The sequence below is a fragment of the Trichechus manatus genome, unplaced genomic scaffold (genome assembly GCF_000243295.1).
Source record: "Trichechus manatus latirostris isolate Lorelei unplaced genomic scaffold, TriManLat1.0 scaffold00037, whole genome shotgun sequence".
NCBI classification, from domain to species: Eukaryota; Metazoa; Chordata; class Mammalia; order Sirenia; family Trichechidae; genus Trichechus; species Trichechus manatus.
This window is the reverse complement of record NW_004443973.1, coordinates 10081633-10108819: the sequence shown is the minus strand read 5'-3', so window position 1 is coordinate 10108819 and position 27187 is coordinate 10081633. Positions and strand designations below refer to the sequence as shown.

General features: G+C 39.7%; 1 protein-coding gene across 1 annotated transcript in view; it reads right to left on the bottom strand.

Annotated features, from left to right (window-relative positions):
• The window catches only part of OLA1 (Obg like ATPase 1), a 188400-nt gene extending 161418 nt beyond the window's left edge, over nt 1-26982 (bottom strand). The window contains exons 1-2 of the mRNA XM_023730560.1: nt 26870-26982; nt 25435-25535 (exon numbers count right to left, since the gene is read on the bottom strand). Coding sequence (XP_023586328.1) covers nt 25435-25535 — 101 coding nt within the window. The 5' untranslated portion in view covers nt 26870-26982. The remainder of the gene's footprint in view (nt 1-25434; nt 25536-26869) is intronic.
• Between the last annotated feature and the right edge of the window lie 205 nt (nt 26983-27187).

Sequence of the window (27187 nt, the reverse complement as noted above, 5' to 3'; positions counted from 1 at the left end):
GCCACTCTCCCTCCCCTCAGCACTCTTCCCACATTTGGGTTCGGCAATTTGCTGCAGTGTCTCACAGAACTCATGAACTGCACTTACAGTTAAATGGTTTACTAAGGAACAGGGTACATCTGCGGATCAGGATCAACAGGCTCAACTTAGGATCTAGATTAGGAAGCAAGTAGGCAAAATCTCCCTTCTTCAGTACAGGACAGCTCTCTAAGCTCCTCCTGGCTGTGTAGGCCTCCTCTCTGCCCCCTGAGGACAGGCTCCTCTCGGCTCCCCTCGGCTCCCCTGAGGATAGGCTCCTCTCAGACCCCTGAAGACAGGCTCCTCTCAGCTCCCCTGAGGACAGGCTCCTCTCAGCTCCCCTGAGGACAGGCTCCTCTCGGCTCCCCTCGGCTCCCCTGAGGACAGGCTCCTCTCAGACCCCTGAAGACAGGCTCCTCTCAGCTCCCCTGAGGACAGGCTCCTCTCAGCTCCCCTGAGGATAGGCTCCTCTTGGCCTTGCCATTTGTCTGCTGGCTTTGCCACTGTGCCCCTTCTAGGCCTGCCACTGCCGGCTCTGTCACTGGGCCCCTTCCAGGCCTCTCGCTATCTTTGGTGTTATAGCCCTTGACTGTGTTACAGCTCTTTTAGGAGGTTCCTTGCCTCCTCTCTCTACTTCTTCTCTTCTTTCTTCCTTCTGCTTGTTCCTGCAGCTTCTCTTCCTGCTTCAGTCTGAAAAAACCTCTGTCAGGTTGGGGTTGGCTGCATACGCATACACATACACACACACACACACACACACACACACACACACACACACTCTCTCTCACACAACTCCATGTCAATTTCAAGGCATGGCCCCTCACAGTGGGGTCACAAACTGACCAATCCCTGCTTGGTAGGCCACAGGCACTTCATTTGCATAGCAGAAAATAGTCACCTCATCTGAAGAGTCCATAGTCACTTCATTTGTGTGGGTACATTCACTCTGTCCTATAGGGTCACTATGAGTTGAAATCGACTGCAATGGGTTTGGTTTTTTTGTTTTTTCTTTTAATTCACCAATCAAAGAAGCACTACTGGTGCAGTGGTTAAAGCGCTTGGCTGCTAACCAAAAGCTTGGCAGTTTGAAGACACTGGCCTGTTTCGCAGGAGAAAGATATGGCAGTCTGTGCCCATAAAAATTTACAGCCTTGGAAATCCTATGGAGCAGCTCTACTCTGTCCTACTAGGTCACTAAGAGTTAGAATCGACTCATTGGCAGTGGGTTTGGTTTTTGATTATTGACCAATCCCTGCAAGGTACATACCAAACACAGGGCAGGCTGCAGCTCAGAGCCAGACGAAAAATCAAATGGTTTACAGCTTCCCCAGGAAAGGTCAATCAACCTGGACAAAAGTAACAAACCCTCAGGGGAACAAACTAGGGGAGTGACTCCTCAGGGCTAAGAGGAAAAAATCTCTCAAGCTGTTTCTCCAAAGAACCAAGGCAAACGGCCAAATAAAGGAACTCATTTCGCCACAGTTCCAAACAACTTTTCCCAAGAGAAAACAAACTATTAAAGACCTCTATCACTCTGAAAGCACTCTGGAACCAATCTGAAAAAGCCCACTGGCCAAAAATGGGCCGATATGAACGTCAGTAAGAATAATAGCTACAGTGGCTTGAAATAAATAACTTTACATCCATGAGTTGTTAATAATTATCAACAAAACAAAAAACTCTCACTGGCAACCTTTTAAGGATGCTAGATAATTCTTTTGAATACTGGTAAATAAAGCGTTTATTGAGTCTTTCCTATATATAGGCATACCTCATTTTATTGCACTTCACAGATATTGCATTTTTTACAAATTGAAGGTTTGTGCCAACCCTGCATCCAGCAAGTTTACTGGCACCATTTTTCCAATAGTATGTGCTCATTTTGTGTCTGTGTCTCTGTCTCGCAATATTTCAAACTTTTTCATTATTATTATATCTGTTATGGTGATCTATGATCAGTGATCTTTAATGTTACCATTGTAACTGTTTTGGGGCACCACGAACCGCAGCCATGTAAGACAGTGAATTTGACAAATAAACGTGTGTTCTGACTGCTCCACAGACCGGTCATTCCGCCATCTCTCTCCCTCTCCTCAGGCCTCCCTATTCCCTGAGACATGACAATATTGAAATTAGGCCAATTAATAACCCTGCAGTGGCCTCAACGTGTTCAAGTGAAAGGAAGAATCGCACATCTCTCATTTTAAATCAAAAGCTAGAAAGGATTAAGCTTTGTGAGGAAGGTATGTCAAAAGCCAAAAGCTAGGCCCCTTGTACCAAACAGTTAGCCAAGTCTTAAATGCAAAAGAAAAATTCTTGAAGGAAATTAAAAGTGCTACTCCAGTGAACACATGAATGATAAGAAAGTGAAACAGCCTTATTGCTGATATGGAGAAAGTTTTAGTGGTTTGGACAGAAGATCAAACCAGCCACAATACTCCCTTAAGCCAAAGCCTAATTCAGAGCAAGGCCCTAACTCTCTTCAATTCTATGAAGGCTGAGAGAGGTGAGGAAGCTGCAGAAGAAAAGTTTGAAGCTAGCAGAGGTTGGTTCATGGGGTTTAAGGAAAGAAGCCGTCTCCGTAGCATAAAAGCACAACGTGAAGCAGTAAGTGCTGATGGAGAAGCTGCGGCAAGTTATTCAGAAGATCTAGCTAAGATCATTGATGAAGGTGGCTACACTAAACAACAGATTTTCAATGCAGACAAAACAGCCTTATATTGGAAGAAGATGCCATCTAGGACTTTCACAGAGGAGAGGTTAATGACTGGCTTCAAAGCTTCAAAGGACAGGCTGACTCTCGCATCAGGGGCTAATGCAGCCAGTGACTTTAAGTTGAAGCCAACGCTCATTTACCATTCCAAAACTCCAATGGCCCTTAAGAATTATGCTAATTCTACTCTCTCTGTGCTCTATAAACGGAACAACAAAGCCTGGATAACAGCACATCTGTTTACAACATAGTTTACTGAGTATTTTAAGCCCACTGTTGAGACCTACTGCTCAGAAAATAAGATTTCTTTCAAAATATTACTGCTCATTGACAATCCATCTGGTCACCCAAGAGCTCTCATGGAGATGTACAAGGAGATTAATGTTGTTCTCATGCCTGTTAACACAACATCCACTCTGTAGCCCAGGGATCAAGAAGTAATGTTGACTTTCAAGTCTTATTATTTAAGAAATACATTTGATAAGGTTATAGCTGCCATAGTGATTCCTCTGATGGATCTGGGCAAAGTAAATTGCAACCCTTCTAGAAAGGATTCACCATTCTAGATGTCATTAAGAACATTCCTGGTTCATGGGAGGAGGTCAAAATATCAATATTAACAGGAATTTGGAAGAAGTTGATTCCAACTTTGAGGGGTTCAAGACTTCAGTGGAGGAAGTAACTGCAGATGTGGTGGAAACACCAAAACTAGAATTAGAAGTGGACCCTACAGATGTGACTGAATTCTTGCAATCTCACAATAAAACTTTAATGGATGAGGAGTTGTTCTTATGGATGAGCAAAGAAAGTGGTTTCTTGAGATGGAAACTACTCCTGGTGAAGATGCTGTGAATATTGTTGAGACGACAACAAAGGATTTAGAATATTACATAAACTTAGTTGATAAAGCAGTGGCAAGGTTTGAGAGGACTGACTACAATTTTGAAAGAAGTTGTACTGTGGGTAAAATGCTATCAAACAGCACTGCATGCTACAGAGAAACGTTTCATGAAAGGAAGAGTCAACTGATTCCACAACCTTCATTGTTGTCTTATTTTAAGAAAATACCACAGCCATCCCAGCTTTCAGCAACCACCACTCTGATCAATCAGCAGCCATCACATCAAAGCAAGACCCTCCACCAGCAAATATCTTATGACTCGCTGAAGGCTCATATGTTAGCAATTTTTAGCAATACACTATTTTTTAATTAAGGTATATACATCGTTTTTTTGGACATAATGCTATTGCATACCTAACAGACTACCATATAGTGTAAACATAACTTTTATATGCACTGGGAAACCAAAAATTCATGTGACTACCTTTACTGCAATATTTGCTTTATTGCGGTAGTCTGGAACCAAACCTGCACTATCTCCGAGGTATGCCTGTGTACTTTCAGAGTAACCAGAGAATTAATGAAGATAAGATTATTTTATAGATATATTCCAGCCAATAAATGAGAAAGGAATAAGAGATTAGAATAGCACAATTCTGCAACCCCTAATGAATTAATGGATCTAGGTAATGATCACCAACGACAGTTAATACCACAAAAAGGGGGGTGGGGATAGCACCTCTTGACAGAAGTATACAGATCGTCTTTCAAGTATTCTTGACATAAAATTAAACATTAATCTAGTCAAGCCTTTAGATATTAATAGCAATTTATAGGAAATATAGAGGACAGAGGAACATATTAATACTGCAGGAATATAATCCACAAAATTCAGACTTTGGAAAATTCTATAGGATAAACAACCAGATTTCTTCAGCAAGTCAAGGGAGTAGGGTAGGGGAGAATTTCTGCTTCTGAGTGAGGTGCAGAAGCTAACAACAGACAAGAGCTTCCATGAGAATACAGTAATCATCTGTTCGAAGGCAGAAGAAAGCTAATGAGACAATAAAAAGTGGAGGGGCTAGAACTCTGAAAATGGAAGAAAACCTCAAAGAAGTGATTGGACCTCTGCAGCCACTTTTATCCTAGGCAGAGGAAAAAACTGAGAACCCAAGCTTTATACCCATGGAAGGTGCTACTTGGGGACATAGAAACCAGCAGAGCATCTGGAGGAGACTTGAAAGACATCAAACACACCAGTTTTCCTCTCAGGATACTTCCCCCAAGAAGGAAAACTACACAAGTGTGCTGAGGTAAGTAGGGACATAGATTGGTCTACTCTCCATACCTTTTCCCCCTCCCTACAAAAAAATAAAAAGTGACCGGTTGCCACAACAGTCCCCGAGTCCTTACTTGTCTAAATTTAACTAAAATATTGTATATTTGTAATGAAAATATTACAAAATAACTGTGCAATAGCAGTAGTTGAAACAAAACTTACATGTATTCATTAATTTAAACATTTCCGGAACACTTGTGAGGGCAAAATTAAAGTTGCACTTTTGTACACTGTAGTTTAAAAAATAGCTCACTGTTATTACCATAGTCATATTAACTGTAATAGTGAAAAGGTCATAGGGAGTTTATGGAGTTTTTTTCAAATTTATGGCTATTATTAAGTACAGTATTTTTACCGTATATCTGCACAAAATTAAGTATATTTTATAACAAGAAAAGAAGTTAATCCCTTAAATTATATCATAAAGCAAAATATAACAAAAGAAAGTCCCATTATCTCCTAGGAAAAATTCTTACATATAGTCAAACTAAACTTCGAAGACAAATCTCCATTTTCACTGATCGTCTCATCTTAGACGTGTATTTTAAAGTCCAAGTTATCTTTACTTTCCAATAGCTTTGTAGACATAAAAAAAGTAAAAAGAAGTAAGGAAGAAGGAAAAAAATTTTCTAAGGATTATTACTATAGGCTTCAGTGTCAAGATAAGACATTTTGATCTATTCAAATCTATTAAAGAAAAGTCTTGCAAAAGCAAAGAACTGGAAAGTTTTGGCAGTCAAGTGTTAAAGCTAAAGCCCATAGATTTTTGTGAAATGAAGACTTTACATACATATACACACACACAGACATATTTAGATTCTTATGGTTACTATTAAAGCTTAAAAGTAGGAGAACGAATTCAAAATTGTAGGAATTTCTCTCATGTAAGAACAGGTTTTCACAAATACTATTTCACCAATGACAGTATTAAAAAAAAAATTTCAGGCAGCTAACTCACACACGAGGAAATGCCTGCAACCATTAGCCATCAGAGACATGCAAATCAAAACTACAATGAGATATCATCTCACCCTGACATTACTGGCACTAATCAAAAAAACAGAAAAAAACATAGAAGAGGTTGCGGCAAGATTAGGACTCCATGTACTGCTGGTGGGAATGTTAAAATGGCACAACTACTATGAAAAACAATATGGCAACTCCTTAAAAACCTAGAGAAAGCAATACCATACAACCCAGCAATTCTACTCCTAGGAATACATCTTACACAATGAGCTGTCACACGAATAGACATATGCACACCTACGTTCATTGCAGCATTATTCACAATAGCAAAAAGATGCAAACGACTGAAGTGTCCATCAATAGCCAAATGGATAAACAAATTATGGTACATACACAAAACGGAATGCTACTCAACAATAGAGAACAATGATGAATCTGCGAAATATCTCACAATATGGATGAATCTAGAGGGCATTATGCTGAGTGAAATAAGTCAATTCACAAAAGGACAAATATTGTATGAGTCCGCTATTTATAAAAACTCAAGAAAAGGTTTATATACAGAAAAAAACAATATCTAATGGTTACGAGGGAGGCGAGGGTTGGGAAGGGGAAGCCATTAACTAGATAGTAGACAAGTGTTAACTTTGGTGAAAGGAAAGACAACACACAATATAGGGGAAGTCAGAACAACGTGACCAAGGCAAAGATATAGAAGCTTCCTAGACACATATGAACACCTTGAGGGACCTAGTTACTGGGGCTGAGGGCTAGAGACCATGCTCTCGGGGGACATCTAGGTCTACTGGCATAACATAGTTCATAAAGAAAACATTCTACATCCTACTTTGGTGAGTAGTGTCTGCAGTCTTAAAAACTTGCAAGCAGCCGTCTAAAATACATTTCATTGGTCCCATCACATTCAGAGCAAAGGAGAATGAAGAAAACCAAAGATGCAAAGAAAGTATCAGCCCAAAGGACTAACGGACCACATGAGCCACAGCCTCCACCAGCCTGAGCCCAGAAGAACTAGATGGTGCCAGGCTACCACCACCGACCACTCTGACAGGGATCACAAAAGACGGCTCCAGACAGAGTGGGAGAAAAATAAAGAAAATTCTAAAATCACAAAAAAATACAAGACTTATTGGTCTGACAGACTGGAGGACCCCTGATAGTATGGCCCCTGGACACCCCGCTAAGCTAACTCAGAAGTGAAGCCACTCCCGAAGTCCACCTTTCAGCCAAAGATTAGACAGGCCTATAAAACAAACAACACACGTGAAGAACGTGCTTCTTCGTTCAATCAAGTATACGAGACCAAATTGGCAACACCTGCCCAAAAGCAAAAAACGAGAAGGCAGGAAGGGACAGGAAACCTGGACAAATGGACACGGGGAACCTGTGGTGTAAAGGGAGAGTGCTGACACATTGAGGGGACTGAAACCAATGTCACAAAAACAATCTGTGTATAAATTTTTAAATGAGAAACTATTTGTGCTGTAAATTTTCACCTAAAACACAATTTTTAAAAAAAGAGTGGCTAGATTTAATGTATGCCCCCTCCACCTGAGACCTAACCATTTTATTACGTAAATTACATAATTTGCTATAATAACTACATCTCATTGAACAGATATTTTACCTAAAACCTTATACAAAATTACTATTCTTGGGGAGTCAGGATACCAATATTGGGCTACCACAGCTTTTTTAATTAACCATTTATAAAACACACATCCAAAACATGGGAAAAAAGTAGAATGTCTTTTCAAAACTTTTTGAATTTAGATATAACTGTTAAAAAAAAATTATCTATCTGACAGATACAGAAATATAGATGACAAAAATAAACACAGATGTATATATACATGCGTTAGTATAAATACATATCTGTCCTAATACTGCCAGCTAAGAACGCCTAAAGGCAGTGGCACCCCAACAGTAATGAGCACACCTACAGCCCAGATCTTAGTTTCAAAACACCATTCTCCAATAAAAGGAACAAGGCGTCCCTGGAGAAATGGCTGATTCTGGCACAGAAAAATACAATACAGTCAGTCACGTGTCATATAACGTCCGTTCAGGCAATGTCTGACCTCATACACATCCATGGTTCAATTTTTTAAACGTTCTTATTGGTAACATACATTCAGTTAACCAGAAATGCAACCATGGATTTTGTGCCCGGAAAGGATTTTCTCTGTTATGTTTAGATCCACAGACTAAAGTAATTAGTTTCAATTCTTGGTGTGACCCAACAGTTAGAAGTATTTGCACCAGAGAACGCTGAAAAGCAAATAAAAATGAAATCTTTGCAGCGCGGGGGCTGGAGCAGGCGTTGGGCTCCTCCTACCATTTTAGCATCCTCCTGGCTCCCCCTGGGCTCCCCCACTGCCTAAACCTCCTGGTTTTTTGAGATGTTTGCTGCAGTGTTTCATTCAATCCTTACAAGTCAAACTGAGCGCCTCCGCCACTGAAAAGAAAGCAGGGGGAGGGGAAGGAGGGAGCTGGGAAGGAAGTGGGCTATGTGCCAAATGGTAAAAGAGGATAGAGTGATTGACTTAATTATTAACTTGTCAATCCAATTTCCTATCCCTCTCACCCCAACCACCGTGTCCTTTTTTTTGTTCTTCTCCTCTAAAACTTACTGAATCTTGTGATATTTGCAAGGTACTCAGGTTTTCCTTACCAGTGCAAATACATGACTGTGGTCCTATAAGGTTATAATAGAGTCCAGAAATCCCTATCAGACAATGGGACGTAGCTTTTTCCAAGTACATACAATATGGTGTTTGCACAACATCCAAATTACATAACGTCCTATTTCACAGACCATATCATGGCCATTAAGCAACACATGATTGTATTAGCCTAAAACATCTTGTAGTATTAGAAAGTAAGGAAGAGGAGGGGAGATAAAGAGGAGGGGGTATGTTCAAAGGATATAGGAGCCAACCTGAAACAGTTCCCACAGGCCAAAGCTAGAACAATTTGCACATCAAAATAAATAACAATGAATTAGGGCGGAATAATAATAATACTGGATTAGGGTATCTAGATGGCGCAAACGGTTAAGTGCTCGACTACTAGCCGAAAGGCTGGCAGTTCACATCCACCCAGAGGAACCTCGGAAGACAGGTCTGGAGATCTCCTTCTGAAAGGTCACAGCCTTGAAAACCCTATGGAGTAGTTCTACTCTGCACACATGGGTCACCGTGAGTCAGAATCGACTTGATGGCAACTAACAATATTGGATTATAACCCAAAGAATAAAATAAATTTCAGTGAGTCCAAATTGATTTACATAAATAACTGAATAACTAAATAAGAGAAAAGAGACAAATCTTCTTTACAGAAGAATTCCAAATAGTAATTGTAGAAGGGATGAGGAAATTTAAAAAAAATCACCATTAGACCACCCCAAGAATAGAGTATGGAAAATGAAAACAAGGAACCTTACCGTGGAGAAATCAGGCAGAAACCACATTAACCAAGTAATCAATGTTAATATTACCTGTAATAAATTGTGTTGATACCATGTACTCCGCAATATGATGCAATCAGAAGGGAACATCACCTCTGTGGCATCCTTCCCAAAAGTCCATAGTATGAGAAAACATCAGACAAACTCAAACTGGAGACATTCTACAAAATATCTGACTTGCTATTCACTTTTGACTCTTCAAAAGTGAATGACATTCCTCAGAAAGTTGAACATAGAACTACCATATGACCCAGCAATCCCAATCCTAGGTGTATACCCAAAAGTGAAGGCAGGAACACAAATAGAAATCTGTACACCAATGTTCATTGCTGCACTTTTCCCAATAGCCAAAAGGCAGAAACAAACAAAATGTCCGTCAACAGATGAATGGACAAACAAAATGTGGTATATATACACACAACCGACTACTACTCATCCATAAAGAGAAATGAAGTCCTAATGCATGCCGCAACATGGATGAAACTTGAAAACAAAAACTTTGAGCAAAAGAAATAGTCACCAAGGGACAAATACAGTATGATCTCACTTACATGAAATAAACAAATATATAGAAACCAAAGATTGTTAATGGTTACCAGGGGTGGGAGGGAGGAAGGAGGAAGGAGGAGTTTTTGCTTAGGGGGCATTGAGCTTATGTTAACGGTAGTGAATGATTCAAAAAAGGGTAGCAAGAATGGTTGCACAAGTTGAAGAATGTAATGAACGTCACTGAATTGTACCTGTAGAAATTGCTGGGTTGTGGAGTTTTGTTATGTATATTTCCACCACAATTAAAAAAAAGTGAAAGACATTGAACTCCACACGTGAATGCTTTTGAAACGGCAAATATTTTGTTACCTATATATTTATCACAATTAAATTTAAGAAGAAAAAAAAACTACCCATCATTGCAATCAGTAAAATTTTATTTAAAAAAAAAAAAGTGAATTAAATTTTCATGACCTTCAAAAGCTTGTGAAAAATGAAAAAGACGAAGAAACTGGCACAGACTGGAGAAGATCTGGTGACAAGAGGACTAAAACAACATAGTATTCCATACTGGAAAAGAAAAAGGACATTAGTGGAAAATTGGTGAAACCCAAATAAAGACTGTGGTACAGTCAGTAATAAAAAATAAATAAAAGAATAACTAGAAAAAATATACAAAATAATAATTTTCAGACAGAGGACAATATGCAGCACTGACAGAAGAATGAATGAGCAAAGCTCTGCAATTGCCTCAGCTTACTGCATAAAAGTAGTCTTGAAGTCACAGCACAGGGAGGGGTAAACCAAACAGACCTTTCTATCACACCAAGTTAAGGAGCCTGAGATGAGACTTCAAGGAGGTCAAAGCAGTTAGAATTTACAGGGCAGCTTACTGGAGAGGGGAGCCCTCGTGGCACAGTGGTTAAGAGCTACGGCTGCTAACCAAAAGGTTGGCAGTTTAAATTCACCAGCCACTCTTTGGAAACCCTATCGGGCAGTTCTACTCTGTCCCACAGGGTCTTTATGAGTCAGAATCAACTTGATGGAAATGAGTTAACCAGTTACTGGAGAGGAGGGAGCTGCAGAGGGAGAGTATCTGAAAATCTACAGAAGGTATAAGAAGGTACCCTCAAGAATATGGCTCAATAACGATTTGCACATGAGTAAATTCAATCTCCACAGGATAGGGAAAGAACCACCAAAAAGCAGTAGGGTGTACCATTCTCAGGGCTCACAGAGAGCTTGGAATAGTTAACATTCCCACCAACCAGGAAGAAATAACCTTGTAATAAAACAGAATTTGGGTAGAGTGCTTAGTGCTTAATGTAGCCCCAGAGTAAAGACAATTAAGAATCCATCCTAAGAAAACAGCAAGACACCTCAACAGAATCAAACTGATACACAAGTAACTTAGCTGCATGCCAGAACAAAGTCCAACACTTTTTAAAGGAATACAACAAAATTCAGCACTCAGTATAAAATTCAGAATAAAAAATTATCAGGCATGCAAAAAAGAAGTAAATATGAACCATAATCGGGAGAAAAATCAATCCAATCAATAAAAACAGACCCAGATGATGGAATTAGCAGACAAGGACCTTAGAATAGCTATTATAAATCTTTTCAAAATTTCTGAAGGACATAAAGGGAAATAAAAACACAATGAGAAGAGAAACGGAATATATGAAAAATATCCAGGTAAAACTTCTCATGATGAAAAATGCAATACCTGAGATGAAAAAATACACTGAAGACGATTCACAGCAGATTAGTGAACTTGAAGAAAGCAATAGAAACTACACAAATGAAGTACAGAGGAAAAAACAAGCAGAGCTTCATGAGAACCATCTAGTGGTTTAACATACATATAATCAGAGTCACAGAAGGAGAGGAGGGACGAGGAGAAACGAAACAAGTCTATGAAAAAAATACTGGCCAAATATTTTACAAATTTGATGAAAACATTAAACTTATAAATTCAAAAACTCAACAGACTCTAAGCAAAGAAGCATAAGGAAAACCACACCAAAGTACATCAGAATCAAACTGCTGAAAACCAGAGAAAATGTTAAAGGAAGCCAGAGGAAAACAGCATTATATACAAAGGAACCAAGATAAGAATGACAGCAAACTTCTCATTAGAAAGCTACAAGAAAATGAATACATCTTTAAAGCACTGAAGGAAAAAAAAAAAAACCATCAACATAGAATTCCATACACAATGAAAATTATCTTTCAAAGATAAAGGTGAAATAAGCCCAAGAAAAGATGTTCAACATCATTAGCCATCAAGGAAATGTAAATCAAAACCACAACATACCACTTCACATTCACTATGATACCAAAAACCAAACGCGTTGCCATCGAGTCAATTCCAACTCATAGCTACTCTATAGGACAGAGTAGAACTGCCCCACAGAGTTTCCAAGGAGCACCTAGTGGATTCGAACTGCCGATCTTTTTTGGTTAGCAGCTGTGGCACTTAACCACTACATCACTAGGATAGCTATAATCAAAAAGACAGATAATGGCAAGTGTTGACAATGATGTCGAGAAACTGAAACCCACGTATACTGCTTGTAGGAAGGTAAAATGGTGCAACTGTTCTGAAAAACAGTTTGGCAGTTCCACAAATAGTTAAACATAAAGTCACCACATGACCCAGCAATTTTATTCTTAAGTATATGCCCAAGAAAAATGCAAACATATGTAAACACAGAAACTTGTACATGAATGTACAAGTTCACAGCAACATTATTTACGATACAAAAAAGTGAAAATAACAAAAACATCCATCAGCTGATGAATGGATAAATGTGTTATATACATTAATGTTTCTGCTAATTGCCACAGAGTCGGCTCCTACTCATGGCAGCCATAATTATGATTAACAGAATGAAATATTGCTCGATTCTGCTATCTTCATGATCATGGGTGTGTTTAACTCCATTGTTGTGGCTATTGTGTCAGCACATCTCATTGAGGGTCTCCCTCATTTTCACTGACCCTTTACCTTACCAAACATGATGTCCTTTTCTAGCAACTGGTCTTTCCAGATGACATGTCCAAAGTAAGCGTGTCAAAGTCTCTCCATCCCTGCTTCTAAGGAACATTCTGGTTGTATATCTTCTAAGACTGGTTTGTTTGTTCTTTTGGTATATTCAATATTCTTCACCAACTTCACAGTTCAAACATATCAATTCTTCTTCTGTCTTACTGTTTCACTGTCGAACTTGCACATGCATGTGTTATGTACATACAGTGGAATATCATCCGGCCATAAAAAGGAATGAAGTTCTAGTACCTGCTACAACACAGGTAAGCCTTGAAAACATTAAACTAAGTGAAATAAGCCATACACAAAACAGCAAGTACTATATGATTCCACTTATATGAAATATCTACAGTAGGAAAATTCATAGAGACAGAAAGTAGATTAGAGGTGACTCTGCTTGTGGGGAGAGAAATGAGTTTTTGTTTAATAGGTACAAAGTTTCTGTTTTGGGTAATGAAAAGGTTTTGGAAATAGTGGTGATGGTTGCACAACATGTGAATGTATAACGTCACTGAATTATACACTTAAAATGGTTAAAATGGCAAATTTTATGTTATATATATTTTATCACAATAAAATTTAAAAAAGAAAACGAATATCAGCGAACATGAAGGTTGCTAATGGCCAAATCTGGGACAAATAGAGCAACAAAATAAATAATAATAGTAATGAACTAAAATCCACACACTAAAATAAGAATCCATAAAAATATAAATAAATAAATAAATAATCAAGTACATGAATAAACAAAGGAGAGCTCTTCCTTAAACTAGAATTCTATACAATAGAATTCCCACTGATCCTTATATGGAACAATGGACATTTTTAAATCACCATTTGGTAAACACCATTTCAAGCATCTCTACAATAATTCTAGTAAGAAATGAATGGAAATGGAGCTATAGAGAAAACAGATCAGAGAGATATTTAGGCCCTACTTGAAAAATACAGTTAAGGGAAAAGGCAGCAAAGATAAATATCCCAAGTCTCTGACTTAAATACTGAGGTTGAAAGCAGTATTGCTGCCCAATACAGGGAATACAAGAGGAATTGAACTCAGTTTTGAATATGCTGAGTGGAGACAGTTAACTAGGGATAATCAGGGCAGTCAGATATATGAACCTGGAACTCACAGCAGAGGTCTGGGCAGGAAGTATAAATTTAGAAAATAGAAGCCAATGAATGACTGAAATCAGGAGAGGATGAGTCTGCCCAGAGAGAGACCGTATGTAAAAGGAAAAGGCAGCCAAGGACAGAAACCTAATATTAGGGAGCAAACATAGGAAGCAGCAAGCATAAAAGACTGAAGAAATAGTAAGAAAGGTGGAAAGTTATTAATAGTGTCAAAAAGGGCAGAGAGTTTAAGTAAGTCACAGATAAAAAATGAGTACCAGCTTTGGCAACCAGATCACTACTGCCTTTTGCTATAGCTTCTATCATATGCAAATGTTTTAAAATGGCCTTAAATGACAAACAAAAAATTGTTAAAATACACAATTCACACCACTCTGTATCTTCACTTCCATATCAGGTTCAAACCAGTTCATACAAGCACTCTTTCCAAAAAACTAAAATTAATTTTAACAGTCATAAGCAAATGACATAAATGTTAAGAATTTTTAACTATAAAAGGAATATATAATTTACCCCAAACCAAAAAAAATCAGACCCATTGCCATTAAGTCGATTCCGACTCACAGTGACCCTGCAGGACAGAGTAAAACTGCCCCATAGGGTTTCCAAGGAGCACCTGGTGGCTTCGAACTGCTGACCTTTTGGTTAGCAACTGAGCTCTTAACCAGTACGCCACCAGGTTTTCCATAATATACCCCAGGGATATAATAAACACAATTATTTTATTAGATATATTTTTTTCTGTATGTAAAATTTTTTATAATAAAATATTGGGAAAAATCTGGTCAGCATAAAAAATAATTAAAATATGCATAAAAATAATCCAATTACTTATTGAGCCCCTAACATACATTCAAAAAAAGGTGTTTAAAACTCTTGCTAACCTGCCCACTCAGCAGACCAGAGAGTCTCTGACTCTTCAGCTTTACTTTATCAGCAATTTGGGATAAAAATGCTCTGATCTCCAGTATTTGCAGTCTAGAGAATAATTTTTCCTACAGTGAGTTTCTTTAAGCAATCAAGAATGGAACCTCTAAAGTAAGAATAATAAGTGAGCTAAGTATCAGCCAGGAAGACTTCTCCAGAGAACACACAGGCATCATACAACCCACACTAGGAAAAGAGCTGACCGTAGTGGACTAGGAACCCTAGTAGCACAGTAGTTAAGCGCTCAGCTGCCAAGGAAAAGGTTGGTAATTTGAACCTACCAGCCACTCCACAGGAGAAAGATGTGGTAGTCTGCTTCCATGAAGATTTATAACCTTAATACTAATCTAAAATAAAAGACTTTAAAACAAAATCCACCATAAAAGACAAAGAAGGACACTACATAGTGATTAAAGGGATGATCCATCATGAAGACATAACTATAATAAACATCTACGCACCCAATGACAGGGCTCCAAAATACATAAAACAAACTCCAACAGCACTGAAAAGAGAAACTGACAGTTCACAGTAATACTAGGAAACTTCAACACACCACTCTTGGTAAAGGACAGAACATCTAGAAAGAAACTCCACAAAGATACAGAAGACCTAAAGGGCATAATCAGCCCACTTGACCTCACAGACATATACAGACCACTCCACCCAACAGCAGCAAAGTACACACTCTTTTCCAACGCACATGAAACGTTCTCCAGAATAGACCACATCTTAGGCCACAGAGCAAACCTCAAAAAAATCTGAAACACTGAGATAATACAAAGTATCTTCTCTGACCACAATGCCATCAAGGTAGAAGTTAACAACAGGAAGAGCAAGGAAAAAAAATCAATTACATGGAAACTGAATTAAGACCATACCTACAAACCACTGAGTAACAAAAAGAAGGGACAAAATCAAAACATTAACCACACAACTCAAACAAATAGAAAGAGAACAGCAAAAAAGGCCCACAGCCACCAAAAGAAAGGAAATAATATAGAACAGAGCAGAAATAAATGAAACAGAATAGAAAAACAATAGAAAGAATCAACAAAATCAAAAGTTGGTTCTTTGAAAGGACAACAAAAATCGACAAACCACTGGCCAGACTGACAAAAGAAAAACAGGCGAGGATGCAAATAACTGAAATAAGAAATGAAATGGGCAACATTACAACAGACCCAACTGAAATAAAAAGGATCATAACAGTATTATGAAAAACTATACTCCAACAAATTTGAAAACCTAGAAGAAACAGATAAACTTCTAGAAACACACTACCTACCCAAACTAACACAAAGTGATGCTGAAAATCTAAACAGACCCATAACAAGAGAAGAGATTGAAAGGTAATAGAAAAAAAACTCCCACCAAAAAAAAAGCCCTGGCCCATATGGCTTCACTGGAGAAGTCTATCACACATTCAGAGAAGGGCTTATACCAGTACTACTCAAACTATTTCAGAATATAGGAAAATGACACTTCCCAGATTCATTCTATGAAGCCAGCATAACCCTGATACCAAAACCAGGCAAGGATGCCACAAAAAAAGAAAATGACAGACCAATATCTCTCATGAATATAGATGCAAAAATTTTCAACAAAATTCTAGCCAACAGAATTCAGCATCGTATCAAAAAAATAATACACCACGACCAAGTAGGATTCATACCAGGTATGCAAGGATGGTTCAACATGAGAAAATCAATCAATGTAATCCACCACATAAATAAAAGGAAAAAACAGAATCACATGGTCATCTCAATTGACACAGAAAAGCCATTAGACAAAGTCCAATAGCCATTCCTGACAAAAAACTCTCAATAAAATAGGTATAGAAGGAAATTTCTCAACATAATAAAGGGCATCTATGCAAAATCAACAGCCAACATCATTCGTAATGGAGAAGGGCTGAGAATATTCCCCCTGAGAACAGGAACAAGACAAAGATGCCCTTTATCACCACTCCTATTTAACATTGTGCTGGAAGTTCTAGCTAGAGCAATAAGGCATGAAAAAGAAATAAAGGGCATCCAAATTAGTAATGAAGAAGTTAAACTGTCTCTATTTGCGGATGATAAGATACTATACACAGAAAACCCAAAAGACTCCACAAGAAAACTACTGGAACTAACAGAAAGATTCAGCAGACTAGCAGGATACAAGATAAACATACAAAAATCAGCTGGATTCCTATACACCAATAAAGGGAACGATGGAATGGAAATCAGGAAAACAGTATCATTTATAATCGCCTCTAAGAAAATAAAATACTTAGAAATAAATCTAAGCAGGGATGTAAAAGACGTACACAAAGAAAACTACAAAACACTACTGCAAGAAACCAAAAGAGATCTACATAAATGGAAAAACATACCATGTTCATGGATAGGTAGACTCAACATTGTGAAAGTGACAACTCTACCCAAAGCAATTTACAAATACAATGCAATCTCGATCCAAATACCAACAACATTATCTAAAAAAATGGAAAAAACAACCATTAACTTTATATGGAAAGGGAAGAAACCCCGAATAAGTAAAGCACTACTGAAGAAGAAGAATAAAGTAGGAGGACTCACGCTACCTGACCTCAGAACCTACTCTACGGCTACCGTAGTCAAAACAGCCTGGTACTGGTACAATGACAGATACACTGACCAATGGAACAGAACTGACAACCCAGATGTAAATTCATCCACCTATGGTCACATGATCTTCGACAAGGGCCCAAAGTCCATCAAACCGGGAACAGCCTTTTTAACAAATGGTGCTGGCAAAACTGGATGTCTATCTGTAAAAAAATGAACCAGGACCCATACCTCACACCATATACAAAAACTAATTCAAAAGGGATCAAAGACCTAAATACAAAGCCAAAAACTATAAAGTTCATAGAAGAAAAAATAGGATCAATGTTAGAGGCCTAATACACGGCATTAACAGGCTACAAACCATAACGAACAACACACAAACTCCAGAAGATAAGCTAGATAACTGGGAACTTCTAAAAATTAAACACTTATCCTCATCAAAAGACTTCACCAAAAGAGTAAAAAGAGAACCTACAGACTGGGAAAAAATTTTGGGACATTGCAAGTCTGACAAGGGTCTAATCTCTAAAAATCTACAAGAAAATCTAACACTACTACAACAAAAAGACAAATAATACAATTAAAAAATGGGCAAAGGAAATGAACAGACACTTCACCAAAGACATTCAAGCAGACAACAGACACATGAGGAAATGCTCGCAATCACTAGCCATTAGAGAAATGCAAATCAAAACCACAATGAGATACCATCTCACCTGGCATTACTGGCACGAATCAAAAAAACTGGAAATAATAAATGTTGGAGAGGCTGCGGGGAGATCAGAACTTTTATGCACTGCTGGTGGGAATGCAAAATGATACAACCATTTTGGAAAACAACATGGCACTTCCTTAGAAAGCTAGAAATACAAATACCATACGATCCAGCAATCCCACCCTAGGAATATACCCTAGAGAAATAAGAGTTATCACACAAACAGACATATGCACACCCATGTTCACTGTAGCACTGTTTACAATAGCAAAAAGATGGAAACAACCTAGACGCTCATCAACAGATGAATGGCATGGTACATACACACAATGGAGTATTATGCAGTGATAAAGAACAATAATGAATCTGCAAAGCATCTCATAACATGGACGAAAATGGAGGACATTATGCTGAGTGAAATAAGTCAAACACAAGAGGACAAATACTGTATGAGACCACTACTATAAAAACTCATGAAAAGGTTTACACACAAAAAGAAACAATCTTTGATGGTTATGAGGGCTGGGAGGGCAGGGGGGTGGGGATACTAAACAGACAACAGATAAATGGTAATTTTGGTAAAGGGTAAGACAGTACATGATACTGGGGAAGCCAGCACAACCTGTACAAGGGAAGGTCATGGAAGCTCCACAGACACATCCAAACTCCCTGAGGGACCAAACTGCTGGGCTGAGGGCTATGGGGACCATGGTCTCATGGAACATCTAGCTCAACTGGCATACGATAGTTATAAAGAAAATGTTTTACATTCTACCTTGGTGAGTAGCGTCTGGGGTCTTAAAAGCCTGTGAGCAGCCATCTAAGATACTCCAATGGTCTTACCCCTTCGGGAGCAGGGGAGAATGAAGAAAACAAGACACAAGCAAAAGATTAGTCCAAAGGACTAATGGACCACATCTGCCACGGCCTCCACCAGACTGAGTCCAGTACAACTAGATGGTGCCCAGCTACCACTACTGACTGCTATGACAGGAATCACAACAGAGGGTCCCAGACAGAGCTGGAGAAAATTGTCGAACAAATCTCTAACTCACAAAAAAAGACCAGACTTACTGGCCTGACAGAAACTGGAGAAACCCCGAGAGTATGGTCCCCAGACACCCCTTTAGCTCAGTAATGAAGTCACTCCCAAGGTTCACCCTTCAGCCAAAGATGAGACAGGCCCATAAAACAAAAGGACATTAATGGGGCACAACAGCCCAGGCACAGGACTAGAAGGTAGGAGGGGACAGGAAAGCTGGTAACAGGGAACCCAAGGTCGAGAAGGGAGAGCGTTGATATGTCGTGGGGTTGTTAACCAATGTCATAAAACAATATGTGTACAGTTTAATGAGAAACTATTTGTTCTGTAAACCTTCATCCAAAGTACAATTAAAAAAAAAAAAAAAAGATTTACAGCCTTAGAAACCCTAGGGGACAGTTCTACTCTGTCCTACCGGGTCACTATGAATCAAAATCAACTCAACAGCAGTGGGTTTTGTTTGGTTTTGGTAGTGGATTAAAGGTGGACACGCATTCTTTGCCACTCCTCCCATCAAGACTAGAGCCTATTTCCCCTCCCTCCTGTCTTTGGGCTGGTATCATAACTCGCTTTAACCAAAAGAATGTGATCGAAGTGATGTCGTGCCATTTCTACACTTCTACTTTTGGGAACCAACTATCATGCTATAAAGAAGCTTGGGCTACTGACCACGTGGAGAGAAAGAGAGGCCAGGTAAAGGAGAAGAGACATGTCCCACATTTCCGATAAGGCCCAGGCCTCTGGGAATAGTCATCTTGGACCTTCCGGTCCTAACTAGCCACCAGCTGAATGCAACCATATAACCTAACTGGAAGAAGACCCACCCAGCTAATGTACAGTTATGAGAAATAATAAATTTTGTTGTTACAGAAAATGAAATTTTTGAGCGGTTTACTATACAGCAACTAAAACATCCATCATTAATTATCCTGTGACTTTTTTAGCATTTCCTACAACCTTTTCCTTTCACAATAATAGCTTTTAAAGACTCTGATTAGTCTCTGGCAAATCGGGAGATGGCAAGTTGTGGAAACAACCAAAGCACACTTCAAGAGGAAATCAGCTAAGCTGATTACTTCCCTGGGCAGCTCCTGAGTGTTTAAAGCAGAGTATACTGAGTTGTCCCCTGATATCCATTCTTGCCTTCTTCCACGGTAATAGATTTAACTGAACATAAGTCCATCAAAATAAAGAATACATTTCTTAACCTCCTTACATCTAAATTCTTATGAGTAAATTCTAGACAAAGGGATGTAAGCCATAGTACGCTGTGGCAAAATCCGTTAAAGACTGCTGATCAAGTCTTTTGGCTCTTTGACTTTTCAAATAACCAACTGCCTGGAATTCACATAACACCTTGGACCTGAGGATGAGAACCACAACCTAAGGGATCGGTAGAGCTGTGATCTGGAAGGAGCTTGAGTTCCTGAGGACTTCGTAAAGCAAAATTCACTTTTACGTGAAAAAGAAACCTCGGTTTAAACCACCATTATTTGGCGTTTTCTAACACTCTTCCACCTAATACCAACTACCACAGTAAGAGCTATCCAATAACAGAAGTAAAGTCTGGAACATTAAAAAGTACTTTCTCCAACAACCTCCAAGCCTCATACTGACAATATCCCCTTCATTCCTCCATAAATAATTATTGAATGTCTAATATTTTCCCAACACTAGTCAAGGTGGTAAAACCAACAACAAACAAGAACAACAAAATCCTTACTCAAATGGAATTTAAATTCTATTGCGGGGAATGTTAAACAGTTGATTGGATAATACAGATAAAGTGCTAAGAATAGTAACTGGCATATAATAAGTGTTCAACAAGTATCAGCTTTTTTAGCTATAAATATTCTAAGTTTCCAGAAAATCAGCCTTATAAATACTAAAAAGCAAACCTTATTCACCCAGCTCTCTCAAAATCAAAAGATTTCGATGGGTTTTTACTGAATGTCCTTACTTTTGATCAGCAGGCTATCGTTTAGGGAACTACCTATTTCTCGTGGGCCTATTCAGAGGCAGACACATCCATCAGGTTCTCTCACCCAAGGATTTGAAACACAGAAGAGGCAGCGGGAGATGAGAAACATCCAGAAGTTCAGGCATGCATGTGGCTGAGCTCCACATGGACTCATCTCTGCCAGCACCACCTTGGCTCCAGTCCTTCCTAAGACTTGGTTGTTCAGCTCCTCCTTCAGTTCTATTCTTCTAATAAACCCCTTTTCCATGTTTAAAATAGCCAGAATTTGTATTGCTCACAAAGAACCCTACCTGATACAGCTGAGTAAAGTAACATCATTCTACAAAAAGGAGTATTTACAATCAAATACAATTGTCAAAACTCATCAAAATGTACCCCTAAAAGAAGTGAATTTTATTGTTTCTAAATTACACCTCAGTAAAAACGGGAGGAGCGGATATTTAATTTAAAAGCAAAAACAGCATACTTATACGGGATATCAAATATTTTCAGGTTATTTTCATATACATTGACTTTATTATGCTCTATTGCTAAAAAGCTTAAATAGGAAAATGCTTCTTAAGATGGTCATTTTAAAGCAGCCCATTTAAAGTCAAGTTGCACTGATTGCAGTGGTTCTAGAAAAGAAATATGTTAATATCTAAAAACTATGTCATGCTTAAAAGTGCAATAAAGCTCACAACATACATAATGATTGTATCTTGCTTTCAAGTGTACTGACAGCACCTTACAGTACTTTGCTTAATTATTTGTTTTGCTTATATTTCTACTCTCTACTTAGTCTTACTATGCAAGCAGCCTATATCACAGCAGGAAACTCCTTCAAAATGCAAACCTCTCCAGCTCCAGGAAAGACTGTGCAGTACAGTGAATTGCTTTTACATGGCCTTTCTAGCCATGGTCTTCTAACTCCCAAAATGATTGGCTGGGCCACAACCTTGCAAGAAATTGGTCAGTTTAGTATGCAAATTGAGTGATTTATGGTCTACAGAGGGGATTGGTCAGTTTGTCATCCTGCTGGGAGGACCATGCCTTAAAATTGACAAGGAGTAGGCTTATAAAAGGGCCAATCCCATAGAGGCTTCATGAGGGCCTCACTACCATCAAGAAGAGTCTGGAGCAGAGCAAATCCTTTGGACCGAGGTCCCTGCGGCTGAGAACCTTAGACCCAGAAGAGAGCTGTAACACTGAAGACAGCGAGAGACAACAGCAGTAAACTTACCAGCCCACGGAGCGAGAGGTGAGCACCTTCAAGCAGGAGGCTTGCCAGTGGAGCTAAAAGAGCTGTAAAACTTGCTTGTGCAGGGGAAAGGCCTGAGTATGCCCTATGCAGGAGCTGCATACATCTCTGCCCTGGGCAGCAAGGGCCCGAGTAGCATGATGGCAAGAGCCTCGCAGGCCTGGATAGTGTGAAAGGAGCCAGCAGCAGAGGCCAGGGAGACTCAGTGGCAGAGGCAGAAGTCTCGAGAGCTGTGTAGGCCCCCCCAAGCAATGTGGTGGTAGCTGGAGGCAGCAGTGACATGAATATAGCATCTGACCTCAACCATGGGGTGCATACCCAGCAACATAAGAATGAACGTGGATAGTGTGGGGAAGGGTAAATATTTCCCCTTTGGGAATCCGTTATTGTTTACTGCTTGCTGTCTATAAATAATAATAATGGCTTTCACTTTGCCAACACTAAGTAAGTGTCTTGCGTGTCTGGTTCAATCACAAATAAACAAAGCACCCATAAAATGGTTGACGCCAGTGGGTGTATGTGTCTCATTCCTAGCAGTCTTATGGCTGCCTGGGAGTTTGAGGTACATACAGTCTGTCTGCATGTACAATGCAGATGGACAGAGCATACAGATTGAAATGAGGACAGCCACACTTGTCCATGTTTTATATTACAAGAACTTAAGAACTGCCTTACTTAGTCATATCATGCTTCATTCACTGAGGACCTTCTACAAAAAGGGCTCCAAAAAACACATGGACAAACATGGTCGTCCTACTTGCCACGGATCTAAAAGCCTAAAGCCACATCCCAAAATTTGTTCAGTCATCTTAGTAAATCCATATTGGATCTGGTACCCATTAATAAACCCTAACCACTTTTGAGACATTTTATATTTTAGTAAATGATAGTTTACTAATACACCCACTCTTCACTTATTGACAGGGTTAGGTTCCAAAGACTAGGTCGTTATGCAAAAATCAGCATTATGTGAAAATCAGGGTAGCCTAGGTTAACCAACACTGTTTGAGAGTTTACTGTGGCCTACCATACTTAATGCACAAGAGATTATCCGAAACGAATGAAATTATCTTAATCTTAAGATTCCTGACTGACTCTCGATTTAGGCTTAATATTGTACATTTCAAGATTCAGTGGAAACTCACTGTATTAAATGTTGGTTTATTGTGTACAAAAATATAAATGAAATACAGTACAAAACAGAGGATGACCATATCAGATCACAAAATGGAGAATGACTGCATCATTACCTAGCTGCCAAATTACATCATTACATAACTGCCAAACCACTGAGAATCATGGTCCAGCCAAGTTGACACATAACCTTAACTGTCACAGCCAGTGTTACTCTTGCCTCGCACCTCAGCATTCGTTACTGCCAGAAGTACACTGTTAATGCACAAATAGTCGGACAGTAGATTTTTTACTATTCTCATAAATGCAAAATGTTGGATAACAAGATAGTCGATAAATGAAGAGGTGTAAATTACAGTAAAAAATAAGCATTATAATAAGAGCAAATAGTAACAAAAAAAAAAGCTGACTTTGAATATTTAAGTTACAGGTGTACAGATTTATATGATCAACTCCACATAAATTTCCTATCAGTGTTTTATTTTCAAATAAATGATTCATTTTAATTTTAAAAATATTAAAAAATAAATTTTTTCATTTTCAAAACTTTCGGATTTTGCCACTTTGCAACAGATAGCCTTTTACCTACAAAGTTCCAATATTAAATTCAAAACTGTCACTGCCTTCTTCAGTAGAAATTCAGTCATCTGACCTCTGATCTCTCAAGAACAGAATCAAATTTATAACAGGGCTTTTAAAACTATTTCCTAAAATATCCTACTGCATGGCCTCAGGTCACTAGCCTAGGTAGTAACCACAGATAGCCAACTGGTACTGAAGTCAATTTTGTTGTTGTTGTTGTAAGTGCCGTCAAGTCGATTCTGACTCACAGTAACCCATGTGACCGAGTAGAACTGCCCCATAGCGTTTTCATGGCTATAATCTTTACCGGAGCAGATTGCCAGGTCTTTCTTCCGCAGAGCCACTAGGTAGGTTCGAACTATTAACCTTTTGGTTAGCAGCCAAGCACTTAACTGCTGCACCAACCACCAGGGTTCCTTAAAATCATTTCCAGTTCAATTAAATACTGTGTGTCTCCCAACAGTGTTCCAAGTAAATATAGCTGGTCCTGTTCAACTTAATATTTTAACTCTCATTGCTTCTTCCTGAGTTTAGCAAAACAAACATAACTAACTTGTTTCAACACTATATCTATGTAGCCAAACCCAAACCAAACCCACTGCCATTGAGTCAATGCCAACTCACAGCGACCCTATAGGACAGAGTAGAACTGCCCCATAGGGTTTCCAAGCCTGTAATCTTTACAGAAGCAGACTGCCACATCTTTCTCCCACAGAGCGACCGGAGGGTTCGAACTATCGACCTTTCGGTCAGCAGCCAATCACTTTAACCACTGCGCTACCAGGGTTCCTCAATATCTGTGTAGAAAACCAAAAATAAAAATACATCTACACTAAACCTAGTTTTGTAACATAGTAATATTCCAGCTTCCTAGCTTTTTTCCCTCAATTTAAATCTTAATTACCTCATGAGTTCCCATTTCTAGAAAACCAAACAAACCAAACCCATTGCCATCAAGTTGATTCTTACTCACGGTAACCCCTCTTGTGTGTCAGAATAGAATTGCATACCATAGAGTCTTCAATGGCTGTAATCTTACGGAAATAGATCACCAGGCCCTTCTTCTATGGAGCTGCTGGGTAGATTTGCACTGCCAACCTTTTGGTTAGTAGCCAAGCATAAACCATTTGCACCACCCAGGCATGAAAATGAAAAAAGTCCAATGTTCACCTACCCAACATTTGGTAATCCAACAATACCAATTTTCAGGGAGGTTCCAAATCTTCCAATGATTGGGGGTGCTTTAATTCCATCACCTCCCTTTTTGGGGGGCATCTAAAATGTCAAAACAAATATATGAACAAAACTTTTCAATATCTCCATTGACCAAAAACACGTCTTATTACATAAAATCTTTGGGGGGGGGCACTAATAACACTGAAAAATAGATTAAGAATAAAATATACTGTATATATATCAATCAAACACTGACATAGCACTAAATCAATTTTATTTTTTAACAAAAAAGTTCTGTAAACAGATTTCATTCTAATGGTTGTCAAAATAGTCACTCCAGGGAAGTCCTGGAAAGATTGATCTAAAAATAAATAAAGGAATCAAAGATAAACTTAAAATTTAACCACCAATCCTCCACCGAGACTATTTACAAAACATTTTATTTGCAGTGGCTCTAGAGTAATAAAAGTATGACATACGGTTATATGAGTGAAAGCACTGGGAAACAGGGGCACAGATATGTCAAAGAAAAACCCATTCTAGACCCATCAGCCACCAAGTCACCTCCCACTAAACCATTATTACCCGGAAACTATTATCTCTCATTCCCCTCACAATCCCCAATTTTCACAAGGATGAAAGCACACCAGGTGATCAGGTGCTTCCAACAAACTCTCTTCCACCTTTGCCACTGTAGGTACCACATAGGAGTCCGCATAAGCCACCTCTGGAATCTAAGCTCTGGTGATGTATAGTCATAAATGAAACCATTAACCCTTTTCAGTTAAAAGTCACAACTTTCTTAGTCCCTTGCTATTTCTGGCTCCAAGTTCCTCCATAAAGAATTAATCTTGTTTTACTACTGTAAACTGAACGCACGAGGACTGCTAATCTCACGTCTTAGAAGAGAACTAAAACTGTCCCTGTCTTCTGGCTCGAGTTGTACCTCCTGGGGCCACGCTAGGTCCCAGCTCATTAAGTGATATTTCAGCTTCTGATCCCTGACCCGAGGATCCCGCTACGCTCTTCTCCGGGCTCCTTTCTCCCCACCTGTTCCTGGTCAAACCCCAGGCCTTCAAAGCACACATGCATAAGTAGAGCCTCTGCAGTCGTTTGGCTTCCTACCAAGGGATGGACGGCAGCCCAGCCAAAGCGGCCCCCACCCAACACCTTCCCCCCATAGACAGGGCCACTGGTCGTCCCGGCCTCCGGAAAAGGCTTTTCCCCTGGGCGTGCGGGGGTGAGGCGTGGGCCGCTCCCGACACGCGCGGCCTAGTCCGAGAGCGCCTCATTCATCCACATACCCCGTGCCGCCCGCTTCCCTCGCCCTATCCCGGTCACTCGTCCCAGGCCTGCCGGCGGCCTCCAGGCAACGCGCCCGGGCGCCGAAGACGGGGCAGAGAGCGCGCCTGCGGGCTCCCAGAGGACCTCACCGTGCTCGGGACGGGCGATGACTCGGGGTCCCAGCGACAGCGAAAGATCAGGACTGCCGGCAGTGGGAGGCCGGGAGGAAGGAGAAGAGAGAGCGCAAGCCCGCCCCTCCGCCGAGCTGCACGCACGACGGCCGCGGCGGCGGAACGGGCAGTCCGGGAGGCGGGCGGCACCTGCGCGCAGGCCGCGTGCCCCCGCCCCGCGCGCCCAGCCCCAGCTCGCGCGCCCTTCCGCCCCGCCCATTGGCCCGACTGGCCGTGGGAGGCGGGAGCTGAGTGGGAGGAGTTCGGGGTCCCGAAGCTGTTGCCTGTCGGGAGCGG